Source organism: Syzygium oleosum, unplaced genomic scaffold (assembly GCF_021117445.2).
Source record: "Syzygium oleosum isolate NSW1041296 unplaced genomic scaffold, Sole_v2.1 Sole_v2.10, whole genome shotgun sequence".
Taxonomy (NCBI): Eukaryota; Viridiplantae; Streptophyta; class Magnoliopsida; order Myrtales; family Myrtaceae; genus Syzygium; species Syzygium oleosum.
This window is the reverse complement of record NW_026607494.1, coordinates 11,619,991-11,634,474: the sequence shown is the minus strand read 5'-3', so window position 1 is coordinate 11,634,474 and position 14,484 is coordinate 11,619,991. Positions and strand designations below refer to the sequence as shown.

The window sequence follows — 14,484 nt, the reverse complement described above, 5'->3', positions numbered from 1 at the left end:
GACCGCGTGCAAAAAATAGGGGAGGACAGAGGTGATCGGGACCCGGGGATGCTCACCGGTCGATGGCGCAGCTGGGCGGCTTTCTGGCTATTCCGTGGGCGACGGCGATGCTGCTAGTTGTTCTTCCTGCTCCGGTGTGGCCTCGGTTTGCTCTCTCTCTCTCTCTCTCTGTTCTCTCTCTTGTCTCTCGGCTCACGCTCTCTCTCCAGCTGCTCTGTTTCTCTCTCTCCCTGGCCGACCGGGACTCTCTCTCTCTGTGTTGCCGCCGTCGGCTCGGCGACGGGGATGGATGGCTGAGGCGCGGTGGCCGCCGGATGAGCTCTCCGTCTCTCTGTCTCGCTCAATCTCTTTCTTTCTCTCCCGGCTTCTCTCTGTTCTGTTTCTTTTTTTTTAAAACGGTCGACCGGGACTCTCTCTCTCTCTCTGGCTTTTTATAGGCGGCGACGGTGAGCCTGTGCCTCCCCGCGTCGGCGTGACGATGGTCTGCACCGGCCTACCTGCCCCGCGACTTTCGCGGCCATAGCAGGCCGGTACAGAGCACAGCAGAAGGGGGGCAGAGAGGAACAGGGAACCGAGAGGGAGGAGGGGATAAGGGAGAGGGGAAATGGGGAGGATGGGACTGGCCATTAATGCCAGTCCCGTCGGCGTGCTCATCCGGCCCTCCTCTGGCCAGACAGCGACGGCGAGAAGCGGCGCCGCCATGCGTCACGCTTCCGTCGCGAACAGGGGAGAGCAGGGGCGAGGAGAGCGACCGGCGCAGGGGGAAGAGAAGGAAAGGAAGCTGGGCCGGGTTGGGCCCAGCCGCGGGGGGGGGGGGGGGAAAGAAAGAAAGAAAAAAAAGAAGCGGGCTGGGCCCGCGGGAAAGGGGAGAAGAAAAAAGAAAAGGGAGCGGGCCGGGGCCCGCGCGGGGGGGGGGGGGAAAGAGGAAAAAAAAGAAGCGGGCTGGGTCGGCCCGGCCCCGACTGGGCCCGACTCGATTTTTTTGTTTTTTGTTTTTAATGCTCTAATAGGTCCTAATAATGCAAAATGTGCCTAATTTCTATATGCAATGCATTTAAATTGAAATATTTTTATTTTAGGAATTAAAGAAATTAATTCCTAAATTTTGTGCAATTAATTTTGGGCAAATTAAAAATAGGTGTCAACAGGACCTCCTTCCCAATTTATATACCTAGTCCCCATATTTATTGTTTTTATTCCCTTTTAATAGATTCTTTTACTGTGATATAATGTATTGTTTTTTTAACTTGTTCTTTTCATTTTCCATCAGTTAATTTTTTTTAATTTTGTTGTGCTAATTCCAACACATGAGTAAGTTCTAACATATAAAGACATGATTTCACATATATCCCATCAATTTATGGTTTATATCTTTCATTTTAGTCAACATTTCCTTGAAACATTTTGTCATCACTTATAATTTAATTTCGATTTAATATTTTTAAAATGTCCCATATTTTTGTATAATTATATTATATATACACACACACACTATATACTATATAGAAGTAGAATAAATGACACAGATGGTATCAATGCTTATTTATGTAGGCGAACTGAACAAGATTATCCCAATTATGTAACTAATTAAATTTAAATAAAAGAAAGAGTTATTGATAAGTATGTGTTCACCAATTGGAGAGTTAACATATCAACCCAATTAACATCATATTTTTTCTTTGTTATTTTAATTTATTGCTTTCCATGTGGTATCCTCTTTATACTCAATTATAATTATTGTTATAAAGGAAATGATACAAAAAATTACCAATAAGAAAATAAAAATGATCGATGAATGACTCGTTTAATTTACGACGCATGGTATATATGAAGTAAAGTTCTCGAAAGCCATATCATAACGCGAGAAGATTGTCGATAATTTAGTAATAACTAATGAATCCGAATAATGTGATTTTTAAATCACGAGCAAACTTCTCTTCTTCTTTTTTTCAAAACAATCATTTTAAACGCCTTCATTATTGCTCGATAAAATTGAAATTTTTTTTTCCAAGGGCTTGTGATTTTTGTTGACGACACGCCAAGAAAAGAGAAGGTGGGACTGCCGTTGCTTTTGTCTGATCTCAGTCCGAAGGAAAACTCAATCATGATTCATTTGATATCGATACTGTAACAGTATCACGAGGAAGTTATTCTTCACGAAATCTCCTAGTTCCAGCTCGGACGGCTTGCCTCGAACAAGTTGGAAGATGGGGTCCAGTCCGATACCGGAAGGCGAAAATCCACGAGAAAAAGAAAATGTGAAAAGAAATGGATGAAAATGTTAGAAAGGAAAGGGGAATGGGTTGGAGAAAAAAACATCATCAACCGGGCTAAATGAGATTGTTGCCCCCCTCCCCCACCAAATCACCAACATGGGAAAGGGTATAATGGGCCCTTATTGGGCTTTGACCCGGCCCACGGCCCACGGCGACCGTGATTCCAAAATTCAAACCGTTGCCTTCCCCGTCCCCTAGCGTGGACTGGTAGTTGTAGTGGTCATCAAGCCGAAACGCCTACTCCCCTGCCCCGAGCCTACAGCGTTCCTACCCCGTGCAGCCACTCATCCGAGGCCACGTGTCCCACTCAACCCCTACCTATTCCCAGCCGTCCGATGAACCCCCCGCAATCCCAATCGACGCTGGCCATGCTAGAGCGCACCCAAAGCTCGCGATGAACAGTGTTCTCTATCGCCCCACCCTCACTCTCTTCGCCTTGCTTTTGTGGCTGCGTTAAAAGCTGGTTTCTTCGGTGCTTCCCTTCATTCTGTTCTCTTCGCTTTTCGTTCTTCTCATCTGCTGACTTGCGTCGATCCTCACAGGTTTGCTTCGAATTCCTTCTCTCTTAATCGCGTTCGATTGTCTTCGGATCACGAACTCGATCTGATGCACGGGCGATCATCGATCGATCGATCATTTCGCGTCGGTGCGTGTTTGACTCCGAATTTCGTAGTTCGCGGCCCAATCTGCGAGGAATAAGGCCTCCGTAGCGTCGTTTTCGGTAGGTTAGACGAAGAGCTAGACGTCCGGTTCGCGATTTGGCTCGGGAGGTCGACAGCTTTCTGCTGTGTCTCTGATTCTCGTGAAGAAGAAGTCGTTGTTCTTCGTCTTCGTGGGACGGCGGACAATGTCGTGCGTAGTGTCTGTTTCGTTTGATGTTCGGTTTTTTTGTCTAACGTGGTTGATTTCGAGTATGGCGTGGTGTTTCTGTGATTGATGCTGCCGAAACCTCGGGGCTAGAGCGTTCGACGGCTGTTTGCCGGGTCAATTTTTGCATTTTTGTTGCATCGTTAGCTTTATATCTGTTTCTGCTGCTTTGGTTGGATCAAAGCGCTTTTCTTCTGGGGGAGGATTGCGCTTCCATTGTTTTTTCTTTAATTGAAGAAAATACTAGAAGCTTCAGATTGTTGAGGTTTTTCGGTCCTTGTCAAATTTGTCAGGTGAATATAATTTTCCATACCTGAAAAAGAATTTGAAAAAACCGAACTCCTCTTTTCCGGTGGAATGAAAGTTAACAGCAATACGATAGATTGCTTTATAGAGTGATTCTGATTCCTGAGTGTTACGGTCCCCCTCGATTACATTTCATTCTGAAAGGGGGATTGTGCCATTTTTTTTTTCCTTTGTGTGTGAATGTTGGGAGAATGTTTTAATGCCTGCCTTCAAATAATCCTGACGGTGGGTTAGCCTTTATGCAGTTGCAAGATGACAATCAAATCCAGAGCCACGGTGGTTACGGTCTTCCTTTTCCTGCTTTTATCACCTATGCTCATCTCCTCATCTAATGATGGGATGGTCAGAATTGGACTTAAAAAGAGAAAGTTGGATCAAGTGAACCGCATTGCTGAACAAGGTAATTCAAAGGAAGGGGGAACACTGAGAAGTCCTCTAAGAAAGTACTATCTCCATAACAATCTTGGAGATACTGAGGATATTGATATTGTCTCGCTGAAAAACTATATGGATGCTCAATATTTTGGTGAGATTGGAGTTGGAACTCCTTCCCAGAAGTTCACAGTGATTTTTGACACGGGGAGTTCGAATCTTTGGGTACCCTCATCAAAGTGTTACCTTTCGGTCAGTCTGTGTAGTGTTCTGTCTCAATTTGGTGCCACCTGGTTCACCTAATGAAATTCTTTGCGACATTGACTAAAGATTTCTCCTTCTGGTTCAGGTTGCTTGCTATTTCCACTCAAAGTTCAAGTCCAGCGATTCAAGTACCTACAAAAAGAATGGTATGGAAAGTCCCTTTATGCTCCCGTTCAAACTTACAGTGTTGTAACAACATTTTTCGTCATCTCTTCCCCCTGCAATTCTTTATTTTGTCATGCAACTGCACTAGTCTTGACATATTTGAAATTATAAATAACCAATCTCTGAATTGGACATTACTGACTGTGGTGGAAACCTGGGCACTGCTTGCAGTTAAAGACCATATACTGACTAGAAGTTCTTACTAGATTTTTTTATCATGTTTTGATACCGGGTGAAGTTTAAGATTTGAGAACTTCCTTAAGGAATTATCTATCGTTGCACTTGATAAAATAAAGCAAGGATCATAAACAATTCTACGGTCATCTCACTCTCCTCTTTAACTGTGGGGATGAACATGTCTGCATTCTTTCTTCTTCTTTGGACTCAGGGAAGTCTGCCGAAATCCATTATGGCACTGGGGCCATTTCGGGATTTTTTAGCCGAGACCATGTCAAAGTTGGTGATCTTGTTGTTAAGGATCAGGTATGAATACGTACAATTTATCTAATTTTTGGTCCATGAGACAACAGACTTACCTTGGGCAGTTGCATTGGCTTTCAGGATTTTATTGAAGCTACCAGAGAGCCAAGCATCACATTCTTGGCTGCAAAGTTTGATGGTATACTTGGACTTGGGTTTAAAGAGATCTCAGTGGGTGATGCTACTCCTGTCTGGTAAGTCAGTGCATGCCCACAATCAACTAGTGGATGCCTTCTCAACACCTTCAGGAGTATATATCGTTACAAACCAATGTCCTTTCATTTAAATTATTCCTTTCCTTTGTACCTGTATTGAATTTCTAAATTAGAGGATATGTGCAGGTATAATATGGTCAATCAAGGGCTTATCAAGGAGCCGGTATTTTCATTTTGGTTAAATCGCAACATTGAAGGGGAAGAAGGAGGTGAAATTGTGTTTGGTGGGGTTGATTCTAGTCATTATAAGGGACAGCATACATATGTTCCCGTGACTCAGAAAGGCTATTGGCAGGTTGGATACCAAGACCTAATAGTTTCTTTTCCATATTTTGAGCATTATGTTTAAGCCTCTGTTTAATTGGTTCTTCTCAATTGACAGTTTGAGATGGCCGATGTCCTCATTGGAAATGAAACTACTGGTAAGTGTTTATGCATCTTGTTATTATGAGTTTCTCGATCATTTATCATTTTTTCCTCCTCCTTATGGCATTAAGTGATTGCAAACTCTCTTTTCAGGATTTTGTGCTAGTGGTTGTTCGGCCATTGCGGATTCTGGGACCTCCTTGTTGGCAGGCCCTACTGTAAGTTTCATAAGCAGTGAGAAATTGCCATTGTTCATTCTACTGACAAATCCTTTGACATGCTGAACATTGTACATGTGCCTGAGTGGCAGATTCACTATACTTAACTAGTATCATATTCTTTCTTATTCGATTTAATATTTGTGAATGAACTTGTTTAGTTTAGTGTTTGAAAGGAATGAAATAGGTAGTCATTTGTTATTTCTTGTTTTATTGCTTTCGCTTTGTTACTTTTATATCTGAGGAAGAAATTTATTTAGTTCTCTAATGTGAGAGGAATACAATTAGGAACTCATGTTCCATTTTTGTGTTCACTAGCTTCTTTTATTTGAGATAAGTATGCAGAAATTTTCCAAGAGCTTTGAATGATACATGGCCTAAGGTTACTTTTGTTGATTGAACATGATACTGGCAAATGGGTTTCGTCATCTGTTCTGTTGCTGTAAAATCTCCTTGGACCCTGCTAATCTGTTGTGGAAAGTGAACTACTAAGGTGATGATAAGACAGGGCATCTCTATTTAATCTCTGATTCAGTGGGCAATGGTTGGTAAGCTTGTCAATACTTTGTTTTGGTGCTGTGCTGGATCTGTTTGACATTTCATCCCAGGGTTGTCTTGTGTCTTGTTACCCTAGATGCTTCCACTTGGCACCATCATATAAGTAAGACTCACTCATACTCCTAGCTCAATTGTTAGGAGCAAATCAATCTTAATGTTGCCTTTAAATTTGAGGATAACAATTAGTGACGTTATCTTCTACCTTGAACATGGTGTGGTTCCACAGGAGTAATTATTGCATTCTATGGCCTTTCTTACCTTGTTGCTTTGTGTTCCTGCTTTTTTTGTTTTTTTATAACAAAAACTTGTAAGTGATTACTTACCTTACCCAAAAAAAAAAAACTTGTAAGTGACAATGTGATGTATAATGAGACTTTCAGACTGTCATAACCCAAATCAACCATGCAATTGGAGCCTCTGGAGTAGTCAGCCAGGAATGCAAGACAATTGTTGGACAATATGGAAAGACGATACTAGAAATGCTCATGACAGAGGTACTTATATAATCAAATTCTAGGTTATATGATATTGTTTGTATTAAGTTTGGGCTTATTTTTCTTTGCTCGATGCTCTTTGTTTCTTCTTGCTTTTGCCATCTTTGCAGGCAAAACCGCAAAAAATATGTTCTCAAATTGGTTTCTGTACCTTTGATGGGACCCATGGGGTCAGGTTAGTCAAAATCTGCATTGGTGCAAAACTAATAGGTACCATGTTAATTTCATTTTATCAACTGGTGCTTAACTAAGCTCGTTCAAACAGAATGGGTATTGAGAGTGTGGTGGATGAGGCCAAGGACAAGTCAAGTGGTGGTTTACATGATGCAATGTGTACTGCTTGTGAGATGGCTGTTGTATGGATGCAAAATCAGCTCACGCGTAATCAGACAGAAGATCAAATCCTGAATTATGTTAATGAGGTAAATTAATCATTTTTTCTGTCTCTTTTGGATTTTAGCCTTGCTCCAACTTATTCCGTTGTTGGAATTTCAGCTTTGCGACCGAATTCCTAGTCCGATGGGAGAATCCGCGGTTGATTGTAACAGTCTTTCTTCCATGCCGAGAGTTTCGTTCACCATTGGCGGTAAAGTGTTTGACCTTGCCCCGGAGCAGGTATGATATTCTACCAAGTTTTGAAGCATCAACTCCATAGTCAGCAAATAACTATGTTCTGATAAGGACATGAAAGTTTGGTTGCCAGAGCTTTATCTTCTTACCAATGTTAGTTATAATTTGTTGCGTTCTGTTAACATCTTATCCCACACCACTTGAATACATGGTTTCCGTGAGCTTTATACGCTTGTAGTCTCCCTTTATCTAATGGCTTGAACTATTTTGATGGATTCTCTATTATGGTTCAAAAAACAAACCAAGTGGCTTTGGAAGATGGGTGTCTTTGTCTTGTTAAGATGTGTACTACCTCTTACCCTCCCGGTAGTCACTCAGGTCCCACTTTTGGGCTAACACGGGAAGTCAAGAGGAAAAGGTTGGCTAAAATTGGGGACTGTTTATCAGTGTTGGTTTACCAAAGTACAAGCAGTTACCTATATTTTTTTTTTGGTCAAATGCACTTGCCTGTATTATCTGCAGCTGATTTTAACTCTAAATTATATATCAACTATCGACGTCAAACTTTGGCACGATTTCTCCTGGATACTGAATGATACAATCTTTTCTCTTAATAGAGTTTATATACAATCATGCAACTTTGTAGCCTTGGTGGAGTATAGGAAGGCTTTCTAGGTCGGAGTGGATTATACTTTTGCAGTATATGGTCTATCATGTGATGTGATGTTCTGGTCTTTCGCTACTTGCTTAACGGATGATGACCCCGCTTTTTCCTTGTTAAACTTTCATCAACTGTTTTCTCTCTGATTGCTAATAATTTGTGGATCTCATGGCTCAGTATGTTCTTAAAGTTGGGGAGGGAGGTGCATCTCAGTGCATCAGTGGATTTACTGCTTTGGACGTGGCTCCGCCCCGTGGACCTCTCTGGTAATTTTATTATATCTCGCACATTAGTTTCCTTATCAGTTTTTTTTCCCGTAGGTTATTGGAAGTTAGACATTTACTTTTCACTATCTGAAACTAGCTCCACTTTGATAAGACTGTCTGCTGGTGATTAGTTTTTCTGAGAATGGGGGTGGCCTCTTGCTTATGTAAATGCAGGATCTTGGGAGATATTTTCATGGGCAAGTACCACACGGTGTTCGACTACGGTAACCAGCGAGTGGGATTCGCTGAAGCAGCTTAGCTTCTGTGATTGTTACCTTGCTGTTGTGACATGAATCACGTTGGTACACACTATCCATAGACACTCATCTGGACTTGTTATTGTAAATATCGTGGTGCAATATGCTTCTAAATTTAAACAAGACGCATGAGCCCTGGATATTTGTCATCTGATTATCGTGTAAAACTTAAGGAGCGTGAGGTAATACTGAAGTTCACATTCTGTATACAAAGTCATGCTGATATCCGTGCGGTAACCAAATGAAGCACTCTCTTCTGAGAACTTAGGTTTATATGCAGAACTGGAGAATGCTACTATCACATGGTCTAGAATACTTGGAACTAGAACATACAGAGTCAATTCAAATTCACCCGGCGTTGATTCATCGTGCGCCATGCAGTCTTAAGATTAAGATACGTAAGTTGTGTAATGAAAGAGGAAAAAAAATGGGGAAGGATCATTTGCGCTTTGAACATTTGAAGGGCGCGGACGGATCTTGAATCTTCTTAGCAAGAATCACGCATGAGGGGAAAACCAGAATGAGAATCTGAGCACTTTAGTTCTATCTCCCTTTATTCGGTAACCTTCTTGCTAGTCTTTGAGAGCGGAACGATGGAATTACGTGCCAAGTTCATGTGCATAGAGTTCAAATGTATTTTAGTGGTGCGACTATTTCATTGAAAATCTATTGATAAAGGAAAATATTTTCCATGAAAATTATTTTGAAGGTAAATAATTGGCTTTTATTTATTTGGTATTTTAGGGAAAATGATTTCCTTCTCACAAGAAGGGAAGTGGTTTTCTCCCCATCTAAATTGATTAATTTTTTGTCGTCCAAACACCGGAAAGTCGATACACAATTATTTGGAAACCGTTTTCCTTCGAACAAACAACAAACCCTAAAATGTACATCATGTTATCTTGAGAGCCGCTGCATTCAATGGTCAATATTCGTTGATGCACATGTACTCAAATTGCTTCTCTAATTCTGTCCTATTTGTCGACTAGGGGTAGAGACGGTAGAGCACATCTTTCTACTCTGTCCTTGGACACGGTTTGTCTGGGCTGACCCTTGCATGAACATTCAGATTAACAACCAGGAAATCTCAAAATTCGAAGTATGGTTGCTCGATTTATGTGAGAAAGGCACTTATTTACTCGACTTACCCTTAGTGGCGACAGTCCTTTGGAGTATCTGGAAATCCCGCAACAAATTCGTGTTTCGAGGTAAAACTCCAGACGCTCAGCAAACAGTGGAGTTAGCCATATTTATGCAAGCAAACTTCAAGAAGTGGAATACCCATTCGCAAGAATCCGGGAAGAAGCGCAACTTTATCGGCTCGAAGACATGGGTGCCGCCGGCGGAGAAAAAGCTAAAATTCAATGTTGACGGATCCTTTGTCGAAGGCTCGGTGGATGGCGCCATAGCTGGAATTTGCAGAGATCACTCGGGAAATATCGTTGCTGGTTTTGCTAAATCGGTGAAAGTTTCTTCAGCTGCACAGGCGGAAACCTTAGCCGTTTATGAAGCTACTCTGTACTTAGCGTCGAGAGAAGACTTGGCTTTGAGGGTCACTATTGAGTCTGATCGGGTAGATCTAGTTGAAGCATTGATAAGTGGTTTAGCAGATTACTTCAACTGGGAGAAGCGTCATCTTATCACAGATTGTCTCAAGCTTATTAAGGCCCATCCAACTATTTGCATAGCTCATTGTCTGAGGGAGTCCAATTTGGCTGCTGATTGGGCTGCGAAATCCCAAAGGCTTGGTTCTCTTCCACGTAACTGGCTTGTAGTCCCTCCGCAGGCCCTTTGGGCCATCCTTTGTCTTGACTTTCCCAATTTGGGTTGTTATGGCCCATCTTAGCAATATAATATTACCTCTTTTCAGACCAAAAAAAAAATTGCTTCTCTAATTATTAGTCGGAAAGAACGATAAAAATCAGCCCCGAAGCGCTTTATGAGTCTTGAAGAGAAAGATACCGACGTGCGCCGAGCATGCTGAAGCCAACAACTAGGGACAGAAAAAAGGGAGAGGGAACCTTTTCTTTAATATGAATTGGGCCAATGAGCGGATGCATTACCAACATAGGCTAGGCTGCGATCTCTAAGAAGAATCACCTCAACAACAATGCCAATGGAATGTCAAAAGCACACCATTTTAAAAGGTCTAGTCATTACGATGCCGGCTTAACAACCTTAATCATGGAAAAGCAAACTCTTCTTCACGATGAAAGGCGTCGCTAGTCAATGGTTCTTGATCATAGGCGATTACGGGACCAATCCGAGTTGATGGTATAATCTAATCTCGAGGGGAAATGGGCAGATCTGATCATTTCGATGTCGGACAGTTTTTGGGTTCGAAAAGCTTGGTTCTTGCCTTGTTGAATGCGATCCGATTTTGGGTCATTGCGTTCTCTAAACCCGAAAATGGGCAGGGTCGGTTTTCGAGCGGTTTGGTTCATTCTTAGGCTCTAAACACACATTGTAGTGTCTAATAAAATCTAATCCACGTTCTCTTTCGTAATATTATCTCAAATGGTGGGCAAATTATGGATCAACTATTTTTTTTTTGAATTTTTTATTTTTTTTTCTTTTTACGCCTCTAGCCAACGAGGTCGTTGACCACAGGCCTAGTCTGGGCAAGGGCATGGCGGCCTCGTTGACCACAAGTGAGGGTGTTGAGGGCCAATGCCCTCACATGTGGCCGGCGATGGCGCGGAGGCCCTTGCCCGTGTCCGGCGATGGCGCTGAGGCCCTTGCCCGTGGCCAGCAAGGACCGCAATGCTCTCACCTGCCCTCGCTAGTGGCAAGCAATGGTTAGCCGGCGAGGTTGCCTGCCAAAGGTGTAAAAAGAAAAGAAAAAAGGAAAAGTAATAGTTTCGGAAAAAAAAACTGTCCATGTCGGACGGCCAGCATCTACGTCAACGATTTTCGCCAAAATTAACTTAATTGGTAAAACATGAAAATATTTAAGACTTAATTGGCAAATTATAAGGTTTAGGACTAAATTGATAAAAGTACTTTTGTGACTTTTTGGATAATTTTCCTCCTTGAAAACTACCAGCAAAGAGAATCGCTGTCTAAGAGTATAGAAAAATAGGAAAATCATATTCTTGCAATTGGAAATACGATTGTACATGCAAAATGACTCAAACGAATGTGAATGAGGAACTCGCGACGTAGTTACGATGTTTAGCTAATTAAGATCAGAAAGACAATTTCACACACATATATCAACAACTCATCTTCATCAAATTTTTAGCAAAAAAAAAAAAAAAAAACTCATCTTCATCAAATACCGACCCTTCGGCCAACATGTTAGCTCGAGATCACATTCCACATCTTGTGGAGTTAGGAAGTTTTGAGTACAAACTTCAACTTATTAGGACAAGATCTTTGGCTTGCACACATCATCCTCCGCATTGCATCATCATGGGATATCTTCACAAGAAACCAAAACCATAATCCGAACACCCTAATTCGACAAAAAATCATACGATCAAAGGCCAACGATCGTGGATCCATGGAAAGATGTCATGACAGGGAATGACTTAAGATAGTGGTGATACTCAACGGCACGCAAGATTCTGAACACGAATAATGGGGATGGAAAAGCAAAGAACTAGCTTCCGAAGGTCACCTAACACGAGCATTTAAGTACAACTTGTTCATTTGATTAGAGATGAAAAGCATATTCTTTATTGATTGCATTAGAGCTAAGGCAAATGAATGGTGGAGCCACCGATCATTTTTGGGCTCAGATTAGTAGATAAGTGCATTAATCTCGAAGCATACAATTATATGGTTGAGCCACCAAATTGGTCCTTCAAGAGAGGGGAGTGCACCTAATTCCACTCGCACCAAACTCTCTCAAAAACGTCGTCATTCCCAAAGTCCCCCACAAAATCACTTGAAAAACCGTGATTCTATTAGCTTCGGACACGTTCACACGTGCCGCTGGTTCGTGGATGGTCCGCCCTCCTTCCCAATTAATACGCAAAGGCATGATTATGGAGAGAAGACATCGAAGCAAAAGATGAGATCCACACGTGACTCGCGTTGGCCATAAGCTAAAATGGGCTTTTCTAATCATTGATTATCGTGGAAATCACGCATCAAATCACCATCCCTTGTCTAATCAAGCGACGTTCCTATCTGACCAACTAACCTTAACTAAAATTGATTGACGTTAGAAGGATGGGTTAATCGAAATCGGGTTGGACAATTACCCCATTGGGCTACGTGGAGAAGAGCGTAAAAGGGTCTAAAGTTGAAAACTATCATGGGATATCATTTGCTTTTCTAATTTCTGTCTCGTTCGTGTCGTTTAACCAAGAAGGATTAGGGTTTAGAAGTGTCTCCAGTTGATTTGCTGTGGAAAGGGAAGAATTCAAATGATCGAAAAGAAAGAATTACTACGAAAGCTGCAACTATGCCCAATAATTTGCGCTAGTTTCACTCTGGATAGTTGGCTCATTAGGATCATGACAGTGAATTATAAAATAACAAGAACCATGTAATTAATTCTTAATCCGTGCATCCACCATGTTTTCACGACTTCTTTTCTAGAATTGGTCCAGATCCAAATTTGCAAGGCATAGATGATTTTATACACGGAAGTTCAAGAAAAAATAAACACATATTTCATTTTTAGAGTATTCTTCAAGACAACTAACGCTATATACGAAGGTGGACATAAAATATTTTCGTCCATTGTGTGCACAGAAGAACGAAAAAGAAGGGGTTAACATCATTAGGTGAGACATCATAGATTTAGGTCTCTCTCTCTCTCTCTCTCTCTCTCTCTCTCTCTCTCTCTCTCTCTCTCTCTTCCTAATGTCTTGAAAAATCCAAGTGGACACAGACTTGCTTGGTACAACATAAGAGAAATACTATGAAACCCCTCGTGTAAGTGATGAATCGCTAACATATGGGCAAGTTAACAACCTCAAGATCATGCAATAATCTCTTGGAAGATGACCCAGATCAAAGCTACGGCTCAGCTCACCAAGTAATTAAGGCTATGAGAGACCAACCCTCGTGTACCAGCTGCTTGCTTCAAGCATAGAATATGAAGGGGCTAAGTGGTTTTTAGCTTGGTGAGGACGGCTCGCTTTTTGGAGTTTGCAAGAATTCGATGGCGCTTTTCTTTGTAGGGTGTTTCTTAGGGTTTTGATGCCGACCCTCTTTTAGCTCTGTCCTCGAGACCAAGACACAGGCTCTAGGTTTTCGATTCTGGCAAGTTGGTGTCCGCCGGTGAATTGGGTTTTTTTCGTTCACGAGGCAATATAATATAAGGACCAAGGAAATTGAGTGTGGCTTTGGCGTAGCGAGCCATGTCGTGCACGGAGCCATGTTAGAATTTGGGATAACGTCTGCTTTACCCTCGGAATCCCCAAGTATTGGGGGTGTTCTCAAGCAAGAACGAAGCGTAGCATGCAAGAGATAGGGAGTAGTAGTAGTAGTAGTAGTAACGCATTTTGCCTCTTGCTTGGGCACGATTTCATGGACTTTTCGAAAGCTGATTCGGGATATTACTTACTTGATGTACTGATCTTTTTAATCACGTGATCAGTAAAAACTCGAAGATAAGGATATCCGGAATGGGGACTAAAAGGCAGGAGGGCGATGATCCCCAACAATGTCATCGCGCGACTTTCTTATACCTTTCATGTATATAATGAATGGTGCAATCAAGAATCAAAATATCTCATATTTTCCGGAGTCGAGGACACTTGCACATCGCAACTTTTACTTTGAATAGGAAGAATTTCACGCGATGAGCACGCTTACCTACATAATGTGATTACTTGATGTCATTCTAACAAATAGTTGGCATGCTACGTGGACAGATGCAATTCCGTTATGTGACATAGCAACTTCGTGGGGCATTAGAAAATTGCACGCTTTTTAGCTTTCGCTTTGGTGAAAGTAACAACCAAGATGATGGTAACTATTATGGTAGCTTCACTTCGAGTTCACACTCGCAATCAGCCCATCGTAATGATTGCGCAAGTGATTGCACAAAATTTACAAACACACACACACACACGTTTTATATTACATCATATTTACATCATATTATATTATATCATATCATATTATGTTATATTAACTTTCTAGAAGAAGTTAGCGGGTAATGGATGCTGTGACTTTATGGGAATTAG

At 41.7% G+C, this 14,484-nt stretch overlaps 1 protein-coding gene across 3 annotated transcripts; it reads left to right on the top strand.

Annotated features, from left to right (window-relative positions):
- The first annotated feature begins 2,660 nt into the window (after nucleotides 1–2,660).
- Nucleotides 2,661–8,548, top strand: LOC115679927 (aspartic proteinase A1-like). 3 transcript variants are annotated; one of them, XM_030603646.2, is made up of 14 exons: nucleotides 2,661–2,818; nucleotides 3,695–4,073; nucleotides 4,171–4,231; nucleotides 4,639–4,733; nucleotides 4,812–4,924; nucleotides 5,072–5,240; nucleotides 5,328–5,367; nucleotides 5,465–5,529; nucleotides 6,468–6,581; nucleotides 6,692–6,756; nucleotides 6,847–7,003; nucleotides 7,077–7,196; nucleotides 7,990–8,078; nucleotides 8,253–8,548. In XM_030603646.2, exons 2-14 carry the CDS (start codon nucleotides 3,702–3,704, stop codon nucleotides 8,335–8,337), a joined length of 1,545 nt encoding a protein of 514 aa, XP_030459506.1. In that variant the 5' UTR covers nucleotides 2,661–2,818; nucleotides 3,695–3,701; the 3' UTR covers nucleotides 8,338–8,548. The 3 variants fall into 3 exon arrangements, with proteins under 3 accessions (XP_030459506.1, XP_056171025.1, XP_056171024.1); XM_056315050.1 differs by having other exon boundaries at nucleotides 2,673–2,818; nucleotides 3,684–4,073; XM_056315049.1 differs by lacking the exon at nucleotides 2,661–2,818 and adding an exon at nucleotides 3,109–3,128.
- The last annotated feature ends 5,936 nt before the right edge of the window (nucleotides 8,549–14,484 follow it).